This window comes from Sinocyclocheilus anshuiensis, unplaced genomic scaffold, assembly GCF_001515605.1.
Source record: "Sinocyclocheilus anshuiensis isolate Anshui unplaced genomic scaffold, SAMN03320099.WGS_v1.1 scaffold976, whole genome shotgun sequence".
In the NCBI taxonomy this organism is placed as follows: Eukaryota; Metazoa; Chordata; class Actinopteri; order Cypriniformes; family Cyprinidae; genus Sinocyclocheilus; species Sinocyclocheilus anshuiensis.
The window spans coordinates 1,710,334-1,731,554 of record NW_015552538.1 but is presented as its reverse complement, the minus strand read 5'-3'; the positions used below and the strand labels follow the sequence as shown (position 1 = coordinate 1,731,554).

The following is a 21,221-nucleotide window of genomic DNA, read 5'->3' as shown; positions in this document are numbered from 1 at the left end:
TCTAAAGAAATCCTGATGGAATTTCTGTCATAATTTGAACCAAAAAACTCCTACAAGAAGAATTCTGAATTGATTTCCAAAAATAAATCATGAATAATAAAAAGGCAATTTAGCTGTGAATTAAGTGTCCCACTTTTAGCTTACTTTTTGGTGTCGCTGTAATAAACACTCATAACAGTGCCATACACAGTTTATTCATGTAGAGCCAACTGTCCACTGGCCGCTCTGTGCGCACGCTCGCGCTGGATGAAGAGCTCTCGTATTTCTGGAGAGGAGGCGGGATCGGGCTTATGCTCTTGATTCTCGCCTAGGAATGCACCCGAGGTGTCCCAGCAGCTCCTGGACTTCCTAAAGATGGACAACTGGATGTGTGTGTGTATGATAGTGGGACTTCAGCTGTCCGGGAGTTTCGCGTATGACGGTAAGAGACCCATCCAAACGGTTCCTGTTGAGTCCCGCGCTGTGAGCTTTGATAAGTCAAAATGTGTTGAGCAAGACTGATTAAACTAATGCAGAGTTAAGCAAACACCAGAATGAATAAAGTGTTTGTGCGTCTATGAGTTTTCCCATGCTCTTTCTGCTAGCTTTCCTGTATTAGGCACAGTAGGCTACATTACAACAGAGCTCAGAGTGTTTACGTGGACGCTTTTGGGGCTGTTTGGGGTGGGGGGTGGGGGGGTAAATTCCCTTAATCCAGGGAAAATACACTGAACTCTTTCATATGAAAGGCACTGATGACTTGTCACCACTAGGACACTGCGCTCCCGGACGATCTGCTCAATACTGTTGAGTCTGACACATCTTTTGAATGCATCGTCTTTAAAGAGTCTGTGATTAATGACATAAATAATGTAACGTCTTCTGGAAGTGGGTGAGCAGTGTGTCTCAACAAAGCGCTGGGATGACTGTCAGAATTTGCAATATTTCCAAAGAAGCAGACATGTCCAATCTTATAGCTATATACTATATATATTTCTCATTCATTGAGAGTATATGATATTTGAATAATTTAGATCATTTTAATCTTTAATACCATGCACATTTAAAATTAACAGTATATTAATTAACCTCTCATTTAGATAATTCTGATCTTTAAGACCTTACACATTCATAAATTATCAGTTTCCTCATTATCCTCTAAGTTAGCAAGATAGGGACTGTACATATAATAATTTTTAAGTGCCTACTTAAGAGGATAATATTTCTTCTTGATTGTGTTGTTGAGTCATTTGGAGGCCAAGTCAAATCTCGCATCTCAAATAAATTGCTTACTTAAGTCTCAAGTCAACAGAATGAAATATTAATCATCAAAATTTGATAGAGTGACATTGGATTTACATTACAGAAATTCTGCATGCAAAATCTGGATCAACTAGTAATAAATCATCAGGCATGTTAATATGCTGGCGTTGTGCTGTCCCCCAGGCTTTGTCACACTGCTACATAGCTATGTCTACCTCTGCCAGAATGATTTTTATTTTTTCATCTTCAGTTAGCATGGGGTCTGGATCAGATTTTTGGAAATATGACTCTGATGTTTTGATATTTTTCACATTTTAGGGGGAAAAACTTATTTTTGTGTTCAGAGCTGGAGGCTATGTCCACATTTCCATTGCCAGATATGGCTGCTTGATGCCTGATGTGTATGCAGCCTCATGTCACATATTCAGCTAACTCATAAGATCTTTTAATTTAGTTTAGTTTATTTATTTATAAAGCACATTTAAAAACAACAGGAGTTGCAAACAAAGTGCTGTACAACAAATATAAAACAAAGTAAAAAAACATACCCAATCAAGACAAACAAAGGGACAAATACAATTTTACACCCTCAAACAGAATTAAAACATACAGAATAAAAATGGGTTTTCAAAGAGGATTTAAACATAGAAATAGAAGGGAAGATCTTATGTGGAGGGGAAGACTGTTCCAGAGCCTAGCAGCTGCCACGGCAAAAGTTTTAAAATGTGAACGAGGGATTAAGAGAAGAAATTGACTAGATGACCGAAGAGATCTAGAGGTGGAATGCGGAATGAGGAGATTACAAATATACTGGGGAGCACAACCATGTAAAGCTTTAAAAACAAAGAGCAAAATCTTAAAATCAACACGGAGGTGTTTGTAGCATTTTAATCTGGTTTATGTTTGTATCAGGCTGGTAAGGGGGCTCGTTTTGGAGTGTTTTGTGTATATTAGCAAGAACAAAAAGTACACTTTGCTTCCAGAAAACATTGTTTATATTCCAGCAGAAGCAGAATAAATCCCTTCAAACCTTTGGTTTCTCTGTCCAAGATTTTTTTGTTTAGAGAATTCATTAAAAAAGCAAAGAGCCTTGCTTGGACTCGCTCAGACACGTGAACTTCCTGTGCTGCTGGAAACAGAATTCAAGAAGCTGCAGAGATGCATGTGTTGTGGTTGTGTGAACTAATTGCTAAATTACCAATTCATCTTCATTTCGAGGACCGTTAGAGTTAATCACGACTGGAAATACGACAGTAAAATGTTGACTGTGAGCTTGTGGCTCATGTCATTGGGTTTTAGGTTGTGGTTGTGGTCCAGATGTCAATTTGTAAATGCACTGGAGGTCCAATTTACGAGTACAACAGATCATCAGACTCACATATTGGCTTTATTTGCATGTGTAAAGTAAACGTCAGTAAAATAAATGACGTTTTACAACATTTCGGTGAATTACCTCAAATGCTGTACATTGTTTATTCACAAAGACTGGGTGGCTATTTGTGTTTGTGTATTTTATGGCCTTGTGAACACAAACACAGACTCATGCTGGCTAAAACATGAACACGTTACAAGATTAAGACACTGTCCTGACTTGAGAACTAATATCAGTGAATTGCATGTGCGTTTATGTAGTTGTAAAATACCCACATACTCAAACGTGAATTATTCAAACTGTCTGAACTAATTGTTTTGACTAACGTGATAAATCAGTAGCTCTAATTTACAAAAATATTTTAAGTGAGCTAGCTTGTTGCATATGAGAGAAAAAAGATCATAAGTTTAGAATTTGACCCTGTTGTTGTGGCTTTATTTAAACATTGATGTAAAACAATAGGAAAGTTCATCAAGACAGCTTTAATAGATCTGGACGTTTGCTAGAGAACTGTTATTGTGCTAAGGTGTTCTGGACGATTGATAGGCCACTGTGCGGTGACTGATAGTTGGATATGAACATAATTAGTCTGTACGTGACTGTAGGATCCTATACACATAGGAGTCATGAATATGTGAGGCTGGAACTGTTGCAGACACTGAACATAGGGAGCCTAAGGGATCTTACTTTCTGATGACTAATGACTGCAGAACGTCCATCCAAGAGTGAGCCGTTTTTAAGCTAAACATTGCAGAAGTTGTGAAATCTTTAGTGATCCTCGGGACTGGTGTAAAACAGTAGGTGCTGCAGAAGCTATATGGTTTAGTTACCATAAAGTTTTCTTAAGTGGAAACTCCCTATTTATACGTGTGTGTGTGTGTGTGTGAGAGAGAGAGAGAGAGAGAGAAACTGAGCCAAGTCAATGAGTATTCTGGGTTACACAACGTTCTGCTGAGCCTGAGCTTAACAGAATGGAACAGGAAAACTTATCTGCCAAATGGAGCAAACACACCACCTACACACATGATCCCCGTGGAGTGTTTTCCATGATAGAAGTTGGAAAACTGTGGTCCTGTCATGATTCGCCTCTAGCTCTGCATTAACATTGTGTGTGTGTGTGTGTGTGTGTGTGTGTGTGTGTGTGCTGAGTCTCTTGAGTTCTTGTTACTGCATCGGAGGGAGCTTTGATCTAACTTGCTGTGTGATCTGCCATCCACACACTTACACACACACAAGAGACAAAAGAACAGAACTAGAGGGAATAAAAAAGCGAATCAGCATCAATTTATATGCACTGAATGCAGGCTCTTGTTTTTTCTAAGAGGGCGATCTGTGGGTAATAGAGTTTTCCATGTTTTTTGAAGCTGGCCTTGTTTTAAGTTTCTGGATCACTTACTTTCAGATTGCAGTAAGTACATGTCACAGAATTAGATGGAATAGAACACCGAAACCTATTTCTGTTGGAGAACATTAATTTTCTGCAGCATGGTTGATGGAAGTTGAAATTACACGTTGACTGTTGTAAAAGAGCTTCTGTCATGACATTCAAAGTAAATAAGCAATGTAAAATTAGCAGCTACTAGTCTGACCTCTGAATGAAGCCATGCCAATATCTATTCCATCTAGTCCTTCCATGCAAAGCATGTTATCCTAATATAGTGTTACATGTTATTTTATGTGGCTGCCATTTTCACTGCATCGCCATGTGACACACTGTAATTCATTACATTACCTGCAGGGGTCATTGTTGTATTTCATGCCATGCCATAAATGCAACAAACCCAGATTTCAGATGTTAGCGATGTAAGCCTCAGAGTAAAAAAAAAATAAAATAAAATAATAATACAAATATAATTGCAAGAAAGTTTGGAAAAGGAAATACACTCACATTTATAAAGTTAAAAAGGTCACACTGCTAAAGATAAAGTAAAAAAAAAAAAAAAAGTAAGATATAAAGTTACAAAATGATAAATAAATACAAATAGGGGTCGGTAAGATTAAAGGAAATATTTTAATATATAAAAAGAAAAATTAAAAAATATTACTAAAAATATATTAATATCGTAAAATAGTATTACATTTTAAATGAACTCTTTTCTATTTAAAATGTAATTTATTCCTGGGATGGAAAGCTGAATTTTCAGCATCCAGTCTTCAGTGTCATGTGATCCTTCACAGATCATTCTAATATGCTGATTTGGTGTTCAAATAACATTTCTTATTATTATCAATCCTGAAAACAGTTCTCTTGAACTCTTGAACAGACTTTTGAATGGTAGTGTATACAATTACACATTTTTATTCTGAGGTTTCCATATGTTAGCAAACTGAACTAAAAAATAATACAACAAGATATTACAACAAAAACCAAACTGTGGTTTGCTTTGTTCTAATACATCCACTCACAATACAAATGATTCTAGCTGAGCTGAATCTGAAATTCTGCGGTAATGCCAACTCTTTCTCGCTTTTGCTGTCCTAAACTGTTTTGCAGGCTCTGGATACTGGCCATACACTGATGATGAAGATGTGCGATACACAGGTGAACACACGCAAGGACATACTACATTAAATGCACATATTGATCTCAAAAACCCATTACACAGAACTTAAACCCATCTTCTCTCAGTAAAGCACTCTTACCACATCATAACACATGAGCGCTGCTGTCAGAACACATTCATTTTCAACACAGAGTACACTACATCTCTGACTGCCTGCTTAGGCCTCAGGCCTCTGATTGCTTCCTCTTCTTCTGTGGCTGTGCTACTTTATCTGTGTTCATGTTTCTCCATGCATGTCTGGATGATGCAAGTTATCAAGGTAAGTTTATAAGATTGTGTTTTATGTGTGTTTTGGTATGACTCAGTGTCTTTCTTCAGTGTATTTGCGTACGTGTGTGATAACGTGTGTCTCTTTCTAGGCGTTCCATGGTGTGCTCCAGTGAAAATCAAACATGGGCACGTCAGCTGCCAGACACCTCGCGGAGAACGTTATAAGAATGTTCTGGGAACTCGCTGCAAGATCCGCTGTAAGACGGGCTACGAGATGCACGGCAGCAGCGAGATCCTCTGTATGGCCAGCAAACAGTGGTCAGGAAACTATGCTTGCAGAGGTCTGACGTTGACAATCACATAACTCAGTTATAAGATCATATTGCATATGAATGCTGACTCCCTTCAATGATTAAGATGAATTAGTGCATATTCAGTTCTATATTTTATTGCAGTCATTTTGCAAACATTACATAATCACACATTTATTTATTTTTATTTACTTTTTATTGTTTGTTCATTTACACTACCATTTAAAAGTACATTAAAAGGGCTTGGTAACATATTTGAATGTTTTAAAAATAAGTCTCTAATGCTCACCAATGCTGTATTTATTTGATTAATATACTGTAAAAACAGTAATATTGTGAATTTAAAATAATTTAATTTAAAATAACAGTTTTCTGTTAATATATTTTCAAATGTAATTTATTCTTTTGATGGTAAAAACAAATTTTCAGCATCTTCACCAGTCTTCAGTGTCACATGATCCTTGAGAAATCATTCTAATATGCTGATTTGGTGCTCAAGAAACTTTTCTAACTATTGTTGCATAATATTTTTGTCGGAAACTGATTCTTTGATGAATTTTCTGGATTCTTTGATGAACAGAAAATTCAAATGAATACAATTATTTGAAATTTCCTTACTCTCACTGTTGATCAGTTTAATGCGTTCTTGTTGAATAAAAGTATTATTTTATTAAAAAAATTAAAAATACTTAAAAAGACCCCAAACATTTGAACAGTAGTGTATTTTTCTATATTAGTAATTGGTAAACTTACAATTATTTTTCAAATTTGCTTTATTATATACATTTTTATTATTGATTATGCTGATTAGCAAATTGCAGTTTCATTAATTTGTTTACCCATGTGCTGAAAGTTTGATTGCTTTATTGATTTTTATCAATTAATTTACTGATTCTCAATTGATTTTTGTTTTTTATTTCTTAATTTATTAATTCCTCAAATGATTATTAAGGGTCACAGTTGGATCCTCAAACCTGAAGGCATCTCAAGACACAATTTAGCACTACTCACAACCAGCCACATGTCGATCAGCAGCTGTATGACACATGGCTTGATTTGGATTGACAGCAGTGATTGTCCATTGATAATCAATTTTCACCGGGGCATGAATTATGTTTACAGAGGTCCGCTGCCCTAAACTGGCCATGCCATCTAACGGAGGTTATAAGTGTTCAGACGGATCGTACTTCAATTCCCGCTGCCAGTTTTTTTGCTCACCAGGATACACGCTTCGAGGAGACCACAGCGCCACCTGCCAAAGCAGCAGAACATGGAGCGGCGGCAACAGTGTGTGCGTGGGTGGGTTAAATAGTCATTGAGCACTCATTATTCTTTATTTACAGATATGGATCCATGACATAGTATTTAGGCATTAAAGGTGTTTTCTGTTTCAGATGTGGATCCCCCAGTTATTAAGTGTCCTAATATAAAGGAGAAGACCGCTGAACCAGGAAAACTCACTGCCAAAGTGACTTGGGACACACCAGAGGGCAAAGACACAGCAGACGGCATCCTGACAGAGTCAGTGGAGCAGTTTTATCCTCAACATATATGAGAGTAACCATGGCAATGGGCAAATTCAGATCTTTATGCTAAAATATTTGACCGCTTAATGCCACAACTGAGAATTGAGTCATTTCTAGTTGAATTCACATTGAAATCTAATCAGTCTAATAAATCTAATCCAGACTGTTGTTGTGAGAAAGAGACTGTTTATTTGTGTTGTAGTGTTATACTTGAAGGAAAGCCATCAGGCTCACACTTTCCAGAAGGGAATCATAAATTATCATACACTGTGTTTGACCGTGCTGAGAACAAGGCGACCTGCAGGTTCAATGTTCGAGTGAGAGGTGAGTTCTTTTGAAACTAGCTTTCTAAGCTACCAGTTACTCATGTTTTAAGAAGTTAAAATGCAGTCAAGCAGTTCTTTAAAAGTGCTTAGCTAAACTATGAGCATCTAAGAAATGTTAGCTACAAAACCTCTGAAGCTTTTGAAATTTGGCAATATCTATTTAAATATACACTACTGTTCAAATATTTGTGGTCGGTAAGATTTGTTAATGCTTTTTGTTAAGTCTCTTATGCTCACTTTTATTTCACTTGGTTTGAGTTGAACAGTAATGTTTTGAAATATTACACTTTAAAACAACTGTTTCTATTTTAATATATTTGAAAATGTAATTTATTCTTGTGATGGCAGAGCTGAATTTTTAGCAGTCATTACTCCAGCCTTGTGTGTCACATGATTTTTCAGAAATGTTTTCCGATATGCTGATTTGCTGCTCAAAAAATGTTTCTTCTTTTTATCAATTTTGAAAACAGTTAAGCGGCTTAATATTTTAATGGAAACTGTGATAAATTATTTTCAAGACTCTTTGAAGTATAGACAGTTCAAGAGAGCATCATTTATTTGAAATGGAAATCTTTTGTAACATTATAAATATATTTACTGTTACTGTAATGTGTCAATTTTATGCATCCTTGCTAAATGAATGTAAAGTTCTTTCAAAAAAATCGTCCAAAATTTTGAGCAATAGTGTAGCTATCAGATTATATAATGTAGGCAACTGAAAAAGCTAAATAATTTTGAAAACAGGTAAACTACTCTAACATTACTGAAAAATGTCATTAGTTTATTTAGTTGCAGAACACTGCATAATATGCTGGCACTGACACACAACATGTGTGTTGTGTGCATGTTGCAGTGCGTCGCTGTACTCCTCTCTCTGTCCCTGACAACGGCTGGATGAAATGTGACAGTGCTGGTGATAATTACGGGGCCACGTGTGAATTCCGCTGTCTGGGCGGCTACGAGCTCAGGGGCAGCGCTGCCAGAGTCTGCCAGTTTAACATGGAGTGGTCTGGCCTGGAGACTTCCTGTGCTCGTACGGAAAAAAACACATTAACACCTCACAAACACCTGCAATTGGCTTAGAGGAATTCCTTGCATTATACATTATACCTCTTTATATGTAAGATTACATAGCATTCCTGAAAGAATTATGCTGCTGATTCAGGTAAAATATTCAAATTTAATATTGGAGGCAGATTGTTAGAATAAATGATGGCAGAATTATCATGACAGAATTATTTATGTTATTCTTCTGAGATTAAACCTCAGAATTCATGTAAAATTCATGATCTTGCTCTTCCTGTCCTGCCCTCTGGTGAATAACATCATAATCATTTGTTTTATTAAAAGCCATGAATATTAATGTTGGTGTGCGATCTGCTGCTGCATTACTGGACCAGTTCTATGAGAAACGCCGCGTTCTGATCATCTCTGCCCCCTCAGCTGCCAATCACTACTACAGATTCCAGATGACCAATTTACAGGTACAAGATCAATATCTGCCTTTTTATTCTGTATATATTATTTGTGTGTGTGCTATCTATCTATCTATCTGTCTATCTGTTGTCTGTCTGTCAAACTGAGACAGACTAAATCCAGAAGAACTGTGGCAACATCTCCATTGAGATGTCACCAATGGCAATAGTGACCTGCAATAGTTTGGCAATAGGCAATAATTTGACCCTAAACGAGATCAAACATGACCAAATGGGGAGAACACATTTTATTAAGTATTTATAAATTATAATTTCATATAATTATACAGTGGTGGCCAAAATTATTAGAACACTAGTATTTTCACTAGTTAAAAAAGGGTTTTAAGTCAATTATTTTTATCTTTTGCTGTAGTCTGTCAGTAAATATACTTTTTTGGCAACGTCTCCAAGATGCTTCAAGTGACCTACCTGCAAAGCTACCTGAAAAACTATGTGCAAGTGCACCTAGGGCAAAAGCTGCTTTAAATGCACCAAATGTTGATTTAATTTAGTTAATAGAAGTTGATTGATAAAGGAAATCTATTTATGACATTATTTTTACAGCATCCTCATTTTACAGCATTTTTACACAGGTGCCTAAAACTTTTAACAGTACTGTAGCTTTGCAGGTAGGTCTCTTAAAGCATCTCGGAGATGTTGCCACAGTTCTTCTGGATTTAGTCTGTCTCAGTTTGTTCTGTTTCTTCATGTAATCTCAGACAGACTGGATGATGATCAGATCAGATCTCTGTTTGGAGCACTGGCTGTTGGCAGACTCCTTGTGCAAACAAAAATCTCACTGGATTATTACAATTAATGGCAAAATGAATGTTTGGAAATGTAAACTGATATTTCCTACTGACACACTACAGCAAAAGATAGAAATAACTGATTTAAAACCATTTTTTAGCTGGTGTTCTAATCATTTTGGCCACCACTGTAATATTAAGATTACGATTATATTTTAATATAGAAATGATTGTAAGATTCATCTGTTATATAAATAGAGAGAGAGAGAGAGATGAATGATGTTACAATACTTTGTAAGATTATACAGTACATATATAAGCAACTAAAATGGAATGATCTGTATTGTGTGTGTGTGTGTGTGGTTCAGCATGCCCAGTGTGGTCTGGACTTGAGACATGTGACTGTGATTGAGTTGGTGGGTGTTTATCCAGCTCAGATCGGCCGCATCAGACACAGACTCATCCCTCCAGGACTGGCTCTACAACTCAGGTACTTCATTACTATATTTCAGTCACTAACAACACTTACAATGATAATACTCAGGGCCGTCCTTAGCTGACGCGGGGCGGTAGGGAGCGGGGCCCCCCTCAAAGCGTGGGGCCCGGTGCGACCACACCAGTTGCACGGCCTAAAGGACGGCCCTGATAATACTTACAATGATATACAACACTACTTTGTATTTTAACTTGTAGTGAATTTATCCCAATAGTAAACAGTGTGTTTTGTTTGTGTGGGGCAGGTTGCTGCTGCAGCTGTCTCAAAACTCATTTAGCATGGTGCTGCTGGACAAACAGGGAGTGGATAAGCAGCGCTACACTTTCCCCATCACAGCAGCAGAGATCTTTACCACCACTGACACGTTTCCCCTCCGCACTGAGGAGGCCATACTACAGAAAGAGGCTGGACAGAGCTGCTAGATGTATATACAGTACACACATTTACACATCTGTTATAAAGCTACCAACCAAACTACAAGAGAGAGTCTGGATAGAGCTGCTACATCTTATCACATACTGAAAACATACATACATGCACACACATCTCTAAATATGAGTCTCTGTTTGTCTTTTTTATGATGCTCTATATTTTATTTGTCTGGTGTTTCTATTTATGTCAGAGTGGACGGTCTACTTTTCTTAAGAAATACTGTCAAAGCGATATTAATGCAATAAAGGCCTGTTTGATGATTGACATTTGAGAGCATGGGACTCAGCTTTCTTAAAATGCCAGTCATGTTTATCTTGGTTCCGTGGTTTATTAAATAAATATGCTCAAATTGAATTGAGTACAATAGAGTTATGATAAATATGTTTTCAATTTATTATGTATGGAATGACATATAAATGTCAGTGGTAAAAAAAAGGGAGAAGGCTAACATTATTGAAAGTATTTTGGTGTAGGGTTTTATTAAAATTTCTTATAAGAATGATATTGTCACGTTGCACACACACGAGGGACAAGGAGACGCTCGAGAATATGTTGACAAGACATTATTTGCACCAAGGAACCAAGGGAGACGAACACAGGAAGACGTTCAACAGCGGACCGAGAACTAGGGACTGGGAACACTTTAAATACACACAGGAGGAGGGGATGACGAGACACACCTGGGAGCAATGAAACATCAAGGGAAACACCTGGGACAAATGAAATAAACTAATCAGGACAGGAACAGGAAACTAACCAAATAAGGGCATGGGAAGGCACATGGGGAGCAGGACACACACAAAACATGGAACAGAGTCTGACAGATATATTAAGTATATTTTTTATTTATGTTTATTAATATTTAAAAGCTTTTGTAAGTCAGTGGAAGCTATTTTGTTGCCATGTGAAAAACTATAAAACTGGAAATTTTCATGACTCTTGTAGACCACTGTGGATATTTTTTTTACATATCTTTATATATAAGTAAAGAGGGCAAAGTATATAAAGTGACCTTTTTGTCACATAGTAAAAGGAAAAATGTTGAGATAAAAAAGAAAAAAAAGAAAAACAAATCGGCGTATTAGAATGATTTCTGAAGGATCATGTGACACTGAAGACTGGAGTAATGATGCTGAAAATTCAGCTTTGCCATCAAAGAAATAAATTACATTAAAAAAAAAATCTAAACAGAAAAGTTATTTTAAACTGAAATAATATTTCACATTTTTACTGTATTTTTGATCAAATAAATTCAGCCATGGCGAGCAGAAGACGTCTTTCAAATAATATATAAACATATCTATATTTGTGTGCGTGTATGTAGAAAGAGTGAGAAATATAGAAAAGTGCAAATAATAATTAAGGCGAGAGAAAAAAAAAAGAGAAATGAATTGGCAACAGTTGTTTAATAATAGTTTATTCTCTTTCTGAAGAAGATAAAGTACAGTACAATACAGAACAGTCCTAAACACTGTCTTCCTGATGAGAGAGTGGAAACAGCACACATACACCAAACATGCTGTGAATCAAACAGCTTCAGACAATATTAGACATGATAACACTTGGATGTCAAACATTGAGCCATATACATGCCACAAAATCTCTCAATTTATTAAATAGTAAGTTGTCTATAAGGTCTATTCACTTGACTTATGCTAACAAAAGTATTAGGTATAAAGGGGGTGCACACATTATTCATGGAGACCTCACAGTGACATGACGGCTCAATAGGATCAACTGAGGAATTAACTATTAGACTCGCCTCAAAACTCAATATAGGGGCTCTAGGCATGGTGCTTATGCAATATGTGTGTTTGGTGATCCTTTTTTCTATTTCTATTCTCTTTTCAGCTATAAATTCAATGTTTATAGATAGTTTTAGTCTTAGTTTTTGGTTATAATTATATTATATAACATTTTTTTTTCCTTTGGAGTAGGGTGTGATAGATCAGTGGCAGATTAAATAATCTACTAATATTTGCATGCTGAATTGTGAGAAGTCTCATAGAAATGTAATCTTCCCACTTTATCTACTCTACATTTGGGTTTACAACTATCATTTTACCAGAAACATTGGAATTTCTTGGAGGAACTGTAAATCTAGTTCAACGTAATGAATCACACTGACCTCAGATATTCTTCTTTTTTTTACACCACAATTCTGTTTTTACATTGAAACTGGTAAAACTAGCTATGAAATTTAAGTCCGCATCAGTCTCTCTTTAGCCAAATTTACGTGTATGTGACAGATCTGACACGATTATCATAACATCTTTTATGCATGTCTATATAAATGTGCTCATAGAAATGACTGATCACATCCAGTACATTGTTCTCATGTGTGCAAGCGTTATATGCAGGTGCTATCTGTGCAAATTGGATTTATTTTTTTGTGTGTGTTTGGAGGAAGTGCTTTTGTGCTTTGTTCTTACAGAACAAATGTGACCTTTGATTGTTGATCATGTTCACTGTGCTCTTTTGAAATAGTCTTCATGTGCTATTCACAGTTCTGGCCAGCGAGCGTTTGGTTTAAAATATAATCACACCTGGGTTGGAGTGTAGTGTTTCGCACCATTTACACCTGGTATGAGATTCATCTCAGCTGTTCAATCACAAGCTGTCAGTGCTAAATGAAGACAGGCCAGTGAAGGACACCTGCCCGTCATCCACTGCGGCAGAAAACTAGTTACATGTAGCTTTAAAATTAACCATCCAATTAAAACATTTCTTCAATAAGCCTGATATCAACATCTTTTGAAGCACACACTTTTGAAGGGTGCTTAATACAGGTACTCGACTAAAATAATTGTGAAAGCAGCTTTAAACTTCATGCCTGTGCTTAGATTAAAATTTAAATGTATTTAGGAGAGACTTTCCTCTTCCCTTTTTCCCTTTTTTGTGCTTTAACAACATACAGTACTGCACTGACATAAAAGATGTATGCAGAAATAAAATCAGAGTTTCTTTCCTTTGAAATCCGATCCCAAGTGGTCACAAGAGACACATTTGAGAAATATGTTAACATCAGGTATAAATGCCAATCTGTCTCAGTCAAGATGGATCTTAATACCAGGTGTAAATAGGGCCTTAGAGGCGCATATGTGTGTATATATACTAGTCTTGAGAATTTAGTGCATATGCCTGTTGGAATGAGAATCTGGGTAGTGTGAGTACTGCCAAAGAACACTTTAAAGTGTCTAGAGGTGACCGGATTTGATGAGTATTGCCAGGGAAACACTCCCTCTTTCTCTCTATGTCTTCCTCTTGGCCATGCTGGATCGCAGCATCAGGGTGCACTCTTGCGGGACCTCAGGGTTGTCAATCATGCGTTGCCATAGCCGCTGCTCTTCCCCGTAGGTATCGTTCCAATCTACTTCCTTCCCATAACTCAGACCTGCAGGTCACAAACAGGTCAGTTAACTGCTCTGTATGCAAGATCAAAACGAGAAGAAAATCTTAGTCGTGCTGCTTATATGTCAGACCCTCGCAGGGGAAAAATTTCAAACAGTCGTTTAAAGAAATTAAATATACTTATTGTGGCTAGCTAGGTCATTTTTTGTGTGTTCGGCTGTAATTCACATCAAAGAGCCCATTTAGTGTATCGCAGATAAATATTCAAAATGAAAATTGCTGTCATTTGGCTATTTTGAAACAATTTTACAAAAAATATCTTGTCAAAAACAAAATATGCATAAACATAATGGTTTTTATAATGGTTTTACAACTATTCTCCTGAAAACATTTTAGGAGATAGATGACGTGGAGATGTATGGATGAATAGAAGAATGAATGAATTAATTATTAAATATTTTTACTATTTAAAATAACTGTTTGCTATTTTAATATAATTTAAAAATTACATTTATTCCTGTGATGCAAAGCTAATTTTTCAGCAGCATTTACTCCAGTCTTCAGTGTCACATGATCCTTCAAAAATCATTCTAACATCCTGATCCTGAAACATTTTTAATATCATCATATTATCAATGTTGAAAACAGTTGTGCTGCTTAATATTTTTATGGAAAGTTCAAAAGAACATTTATTTGAATTAGAAATATTGAAATATTTAGAATAAAAAAAGAATTCAATATACTATATATACATTTGCAACACAAATAAAGGTACAGTTGTAAAAATTGTTTCATTAAATGGCCAGAAAGTGTGGAAATTAGTCTTGTAAACTGATTTTAATGCAAGAAACCTGAAGTACCATTGCTGATTATAAATATGGCAAAAGTGTAGAATTTGGCCTTTTTAATGCATAATCATCAAAGAGAAAACAAATTATCTGATCATGAGTGAGTGAAGACATGAATAAAACATATTTGTAACAGTAAATTAGTTCAGCGTGACTACAAAATGTGTTGCACAAAGTAGCGCTTCATGCATCATTGATGATGATTAAGGAAACGTTTGGAAAGAACATTACAGTGGAAATTGTATTCAAGAACATTTGGGACTGAATGATTATCTTAATTTGCGTCAGAGAACATTTCACAGTAAAAGCATTATATACAAATCTGTCGTACTAATGTGGGAAATATAATTTAAAATATATTATTATCAGAATCCAGCAGGGATAGGAAGCAACGGTAAAGAAGCAGATGATCTAAATGAAAAAACAACCATGACTGTTATTCCTGAGAGAACCTGAGAATTTTGTGTAACTGACTTTAAATGCTCTCCTCCCACAAATTTTGCATCTGAAAAATGCATAAGCCTATGTAATAAGGTCAGTTGCAAAAATAACTGTTTATTTCTGTTTATTTATTTATAGAGCACTTTTCAGGCTACACAGTAGCTCCAAAGTGCTGTACATCACAAGTTAAGATAATGTAAAACGAAGAAGGACCTAATTAAAACAAGACAACAATAACATCAATGATAAATAAACCTAGTAAAAGGTTAGAATGCCAGAGAAAACAGGTATGACTTTAAGCGGCACTTGAAGGAACTTAACGTAAGGGATGCTCTACCTCGAAAGGTAGGCTGTTCCATAATCTTGGGCCAGCGACAGCAAAAGTGCGGTCACCCTTAGATTTAAGACGCACTCTTGGGATCGTTAATTATAATTTATTTGAGGATCTCAGCGTTAATTTTGCATTATATGGTACAATGAGCTCTACCAAATATTCTGGCGCTATTCCATGTAATGCCTTAAAAACATAAGTCAAGACTTTGTATTGGATCATGTAATGCACTGGTAACCAGCCTAATAAGAATAACAGTGGGGTAACATGATCAGACTTCTTAGCTTTCATGAGCATTCTAGCAGCGGCATTTTGTACTAGCTGGAGACATGCAATGTGAGTCTGACAGGTCCCGGAATAAATAGCATTACAATAATCGAAACGGGAAAAGATGAAAGCATGGACAACTTTTTCTAAGTCACTAGTTGAAAGGAATGATTTTAATTTCGCTATTGCCCTCAAAAAAAAAAAAAAAACAATTCCGAACTATAGTATTTATTTGATTATCAAATTTTAACGAGGAATCAAAAATGACTCCCAAATTCTTTACTCTGTCCTGTAGATAACAAGCCCAAGGGCCTAGTATGTAACTTTCAGCCTTGCTAATAACTGTGTGACCAAAAATCATAATTTCTGTTTTGCCTTCATTAAACTGAACAAGATTATCAGCCAACCAATCTTTCACTTCATCCAGACACCTACGAAGTGTTACACAGGAATCATTACAATTAGGTCTTAAAGGCAAATAGATCTGCGTGTCGTCTGCGTACAGGTGATAAGAAATACCATCTTTTTTTTTTTAATCCTTCTCAATGGGGGCATATATAATGAGAACAAAACAGGACCCAATATGGACCCTTGGGGTACCCCACTGGTAAGATGCGCAGAATATAAAAAACAATTACCAACCTTTACTGTAAAATATCTTTGCTTTAAATAAGATGCAAACCATGTATAAACTGTTCCTTGGATTCCGACAAAGTGCTTTAGCCGGTTCAAGAGAATCGAATGATCAATGGTATCAAATGCTGCAGAAAGATCCAATAGAATTAAAGCAGCATGATTCCCTGCATCGCTTATGAGTAAGAGATCATTCACTACCCGTAGGAGTGCTGACTCAGTACTATGTCTACACCTGAAGCCAGACTAGAATTTATCTAAGATATTATTCTTAGTTAAAAAAGCACTTAGTTGTCTCAAGACAGCTTTTTCCAATATTTTAGATAGGATGGGAAGTTTTGATATTGGACGGTAATTTGACAGGTCATAACCATCCAGATTACCTGTATCCATGCCTTTTCATCTCTAATGTTTCACTGTGTGTCTTTAGAAAATGCTAAAAGAGGGTTTGTGTTGGGGAAAGCTGTTAGTAAATCTAACCCCAAAACTATTAAAATGTTTTCGGTAATTGAAATAAACCTGAGGTAAAATAAAATCTAAATATTAGAAGAAAAACCTTTCTTAGAAATTAGAAATAATTGAGCTGAAGTTGAATTAAAAATGACTAAAAGTAAAATTAAAATAAATTAAAGCAATATAATATAACACAAAAATTAACAAAAGGATAAAATAAATTTACTAAAATTAAAATGAAAACTGAAAAGGCTTTCATCTATAATACTGCAATTTAATATTGATTTATGTTGGTTCATATACACATTTTTGTTTGCAGAAAATGCAAAGCTTGAAATACATACTCTGGATTTCTAATTGACCTTATCCAAAGTTAAAGACTAAACTGAAAAAGGCTGAGCTAAAGAAAGACTCACCTGTCCCTGCCCCGAGCCGCACACCACCCAGGAAGACGTTACTGGCGAAGGGCTCTCTGTCCCACACTGTCAGCTCCAGACACACGCTGTCCAGATCGCTGTGCTGCAGGCCGCAGTATGTGAAGGTGTGATTCCAGCGTGGATTTACGGTGCGCTTCACCACGGCGGTCTTGTGCTTTGTGCTTTTCTTGTCATCAGGTAGCAGGTATCTGGTTCGCAAGAAGAAAAGGATTGTACGTGTGAGTTTGTGAAGTAGGAGTTTGTGTTAGAGTTTGTGGGAGTTTACAAAGTGTACTGTATATGGAGAAAAAATTAACTCACCCTTTAACAAATGGGTCAGAGGACCCTCCTTTGACGGCTGTCAGGTTTTTTGCCTCCTTAACCAGCAGCTCCACCATTCCTCCTTTAGGAAGAGTGATGTTCTTCTTCTTTCCTTTTAGAAATCCTTTTTTCACTAAGAAACAAAAGTGAGCTCGATTAAATGCCAGTAATATATACAGAGAGCTTCTAGGAGCTCAAAATGTTCTATTTGAATAGAAAATTCAAAATAAAAATTGCTTTGGAAATTTCAAAGCAATCTCATGTTGTTGTTGTGAAAATGATTAGATATTAGATAGATATAGATATTATTAGATATCCTAGCATGGATAGATTAAATGTTTCTAAATTTACATTATGCATTTTTAATTTATCATTTACATTAATTGGTTGCTTTTATATAAGATTACTGTATAAATATTCTACTTTTTATTGTATTTAACATGTTTAAAACAAAGTGATTTATAAGTAGCAAAAACAAAGAAATTTTCTATAAATAATTAATATATTACTATTAATAATCATAATAAATTATTCTTCCATGCAATAGTTAACAAACCTAACTGTAAGCGGTTTATGACTGATAGGCAACATCATAATTATAAACCACTCCATAAATAAATGAGTGCCATATTAATATTCAGTAATGTGCTGTCATAAAAGTCATATGTTTTAACAACAATGAAAAGGTGGAGAAATAATATCATTTCTAATTTTAAATCATACCTTGCACTTGGTCCAGAGGCAGGGAGACATTTCTCTCTGCAGGAATGTACTTCAAAACCACCGTCAGTTCTCCTTTGTAGTGCATCACTGAGTCCACATAAGACTCATTCTGACACAAACACACACATTTCAGTATCACACTTATCCATGTCAACACACTCCTCTTTATCTCTCACTGTTTCTGTTTGTGTGTGTTCAGCTCAGCTCACCCTGGGCTGTAGAGCGAACCACTCCTCTATCTGCGTTTCAAACTCCCAGGAGTCAAAGGTCAGCTCCGTCTCCCCCAGGAAGTTGTTGTGTCCAAAACGATCATGATGCCACACAGAAACCTGCAGTGTGCGCATCTCCAGCTGAGAGTGACTGACCACGTACTATCCAGAGGGACAGAGATAGATTAGAGCCTTTAAATCAATATCTCATTGCTCTCAATACAAAACCTTGTAAGGCAGGCATGAACGTCCTCTTACCCTCAGGTTTTCATTGAACACTGGGTTAGTGGTGTTGCTTTTGATGCTGGTTTTCCTCTTGCTTTGACGGGACTTGTCTGGCAGGAGATATGTTTTAACATAGCTGCAAACACACACACACAATACCAAAATGTCTGCTTTTGTACAATACCAGCCTCTGACACCTTTGTATCGATATTTTAAATTGATACACCAAATAAACAACTTTATACAAGTTATGTAATGAATCTAGAGCGGTCAAGGACTACAATAATTCAATGTCAATAATTAGTGATTCATCTTATAGTTATTGAGTTAAATAATTTGGTTCCTTTTTAATGACAGAAAACAAAAAGTGTTTGTGAACAACTAATTTTGTGCTTAATGCACTTTAATTGTGTGGAAGTAGTGCAGAACTACTGATATACAGATATACTGAAGTATATTTAATTGTGTTAAATGAACTATTACAAGTATACTTATGGTAAATTTTAAATATCTTGCATTTAAAGACAGATAATATTCAGAAATCATACAATCCTCATCACAATCCTTTCGATTTTTTGTGTCGATTTATTTAGATGAGAATATGAATGGATACTGGACTGAGGTGCATTTCTGTACCATTTAAAACAACTTTAATAGTACTGAAGTAAAAGAAGGCTTCCGGAGGACACTGATAAAATTAAAATGAATGGATACTGGACTGAGGTGCATTTCTGTACCATTTTTAAACAACTTTAATAGTACTAAAGTAAAAGAAGGCTTCCGGAGGACACTGATAAAATTAAAATGAAAGGAGTAGTTCACCCAAAAATAAACATAAAAATGACAAAAATTAGTCCTTGTTTCCATACACATCTTCTAATGTGAGGAACAGACTGAAATTTAAGTCATTAAATTACCAATAATTATCTTGAAAATTAACTATGTTTTCCATTAATTGAAATAAAATAATATTAAAAAAACGAATGAAAATTAGAAATGCTACTTTAGCCACTACTTGAAATAAAATACCTTTAAGTTGATATACTAAAATTACTAAAAATAAAACCAAAATAGAAAAGAAAAATAAAGCTAAATAGAATTTAAAAAAAAACAATTAAAAATGACAAAAGCACATAACTAAGCTACTAAAACTTAAAATTAAAATGAAAACTAAAATTATGAAAATAAAAGCAAATGGCTTTTTGAGGAACAGACTGAAGTTTAAATTGTTAAATTACCAATAATTATCCTGAAAATTAGCTATTAAAATGTTTTTTTCATTAATTGAAATAAAATAATATATAATTATTTGATGAAAAACTAAAAAAAAAAAAAAAACATGAAAATTAGAACTGCTACCTTGGCCACTAACTGAAATAAAATAACTTTAAGTTGATGTACTAAAATTGCTAAAATGAAAACCAAAATAAAAAAGAAAAATACATAAAGCGAAATAGAATTAAAAAATCCAATAAAAATGACAAAAGCACATAACTAAGCTACTAAAACTTCAAATTAAAATGAAAACTAAAATTATGAAAATAAAAGCTAATGCATTATTATTATAAATACTATAATAGTATAAAAATAATACTAAAATAACACTGCTTGTGGGTAAATAACAACAGAATTTACATTTTTGGGTGAACTATCCCTTTAAATTAATTAATAAAATAATTAATTGAGATAAATCTAATGTTAATATATTGACATCCCAAATACATGCAATGCAGAGATGCTCTGCCAGGGCTCAAAGTGAAGTCTATAGCGGTGTGTGTGGCCTTACGCATCCGTGCGCTGTCTCCTCTCATCCCCGGTTGCTAGGCAGCGGCACTCGCGGACGAGCACGTTGAGTGCCCCTGTTTTATAGCTGTAAGAGATGTTGAGCAGGATCTCCCCGGAAACCCGCACGTTGCCATAGTCCCCCGTCTCACTGTACACGCTCATCATACTGTTGATGCTGGTCTGGAGAGCAAACATAAGCAGAGTCTTTGGGGGTGCATCTTTCACAAGCTTGTGTTTGAGTGTATGCCTGACTCTTCAGTGGTACAGAAAGGCAAGAGAGAGAAACTGAAGCCAACAGAGCAACAGACAGACACACATCTGCACTCAAACACACACCGAACACTCACAGTGTCAGCATCTGAGTCAGGTACATTAAGGAAACCCCACTTTCTCTCCGAGGCAGGTGTGGAAGACTAGAATAAGACATGAGAGAGAAAGAGAGAAGAGACGATTGATAGCAGGAAAAAAACAGAGAGCAGAAAAGTAGAATAAGAAAAACATAGATAATATGACAG

General features: G+C 35.6%; 2 protein-coding genes across 4 annotated transcripts in view; one reads left to right on the top strand and one right to left on the bottom strand.

Annotated features, from left to right (window-relative positions):
• The first annotated feature begins 241 nt into the window (after window positions 1-241).
• srpx (sushi-repeat containing protein X-linked) lies at window positions 242-11,036 on the top strand. Of its 3 annotated transcripts, none has more exons than XM_016454325.1 (10): window positions 242-421; window positions 5,109-5,156; window positions 5,538-5,729; window positions 6,822-6,998; window positions 7,094-7,220; window positions 7,428-7,549; window positions 8,405-8,584; window positions 8,902-9,035; window positions 10,144-10,265; window positions 10,516-11,036. In XM_016454325.1, exons 1-10 carry the CDS (start codon window positions 355-357, stop codon window positions 10,691-10,693), a joined length of 1,347 nt encoding a protein of 448 aa, XP_016309811.1. In that variant the 5' UTR covers window positions 242-354; the 3' UTR covers window positions 10,694-11,036. The 3 variants fall into 3 exon arrangements, with proteins under 3 accessions (XP_016309811.1, XP_016309812.1, XP_016309813.1); XM_016454327.1 differs by having other exon boundaries at window positions 377-421; window positions 5,109-5,437; XM_016454326.1 differs by lacking the exon at window positions 5,109-5,156.
• A 1,067-nt stretch (window positions 11,037-12,103) lies between these two features.
• The window catches only part of sytl5 (synaptotagmin-like 5), a 26,209-nt gene continuing 17,091 nt past the window's right edge, over window positions 12,104-21,221 (bottom strand). Inside the window, exons 12-17 of the mRNA XM_016454297.1 lie at window positions 18,955-19,057; window positions 18,697-18,858; window positions 18,488-18,596; window positions 17,765-17,897; window positions 17,444-17,652; window positions 12,104-14,097 (exon numbers count right to left, since the gene is read on the bottom strand). Coding sequence (XP_016309783.1) covers window positions 13,955-14,097; window positions 17,444-17,652; window positions 17,765-17,897; window positions 18,488-18,596; window positions 18,697-18,858; window positions 18,955-19,057 — 859 coding nt within the window. The 3' untranslated portion in view covers window positions 12,104-13,954. The remainder of the gene's footprint in view (window positions 14,098-17,443; window positions 17,653-17,764; window positions 17,898-18,487; window positions 18,597-18,696; window positions 18,859-18,954; window positions 19,058-21,221) is intronic.

Bases quoted from the DNA above. Each gene is read 5' to 3' on its own strand.
- srpx (XM_016454325.1), top strand. From the start codon at position 355: ATGGACAACTGGATGTGTGTGTGTATGATAGTGGGACTTCAGCTGTCC. The intron at 422-5,108 runs GTAAGAGACCCA...ACTGTTTTGCAG, and splicing joins CGGGAGTTTCGCGTATGACG to GCTCTGGATACTGGCCATAC. The intron at 7,550-8,404 runs GTGAGTTCTTTT...TGCATGTTGCAG, and splicing joins GTTCAATGTTCGAGTGAGAG to TGCGTCGCTGTACTCCTCTC.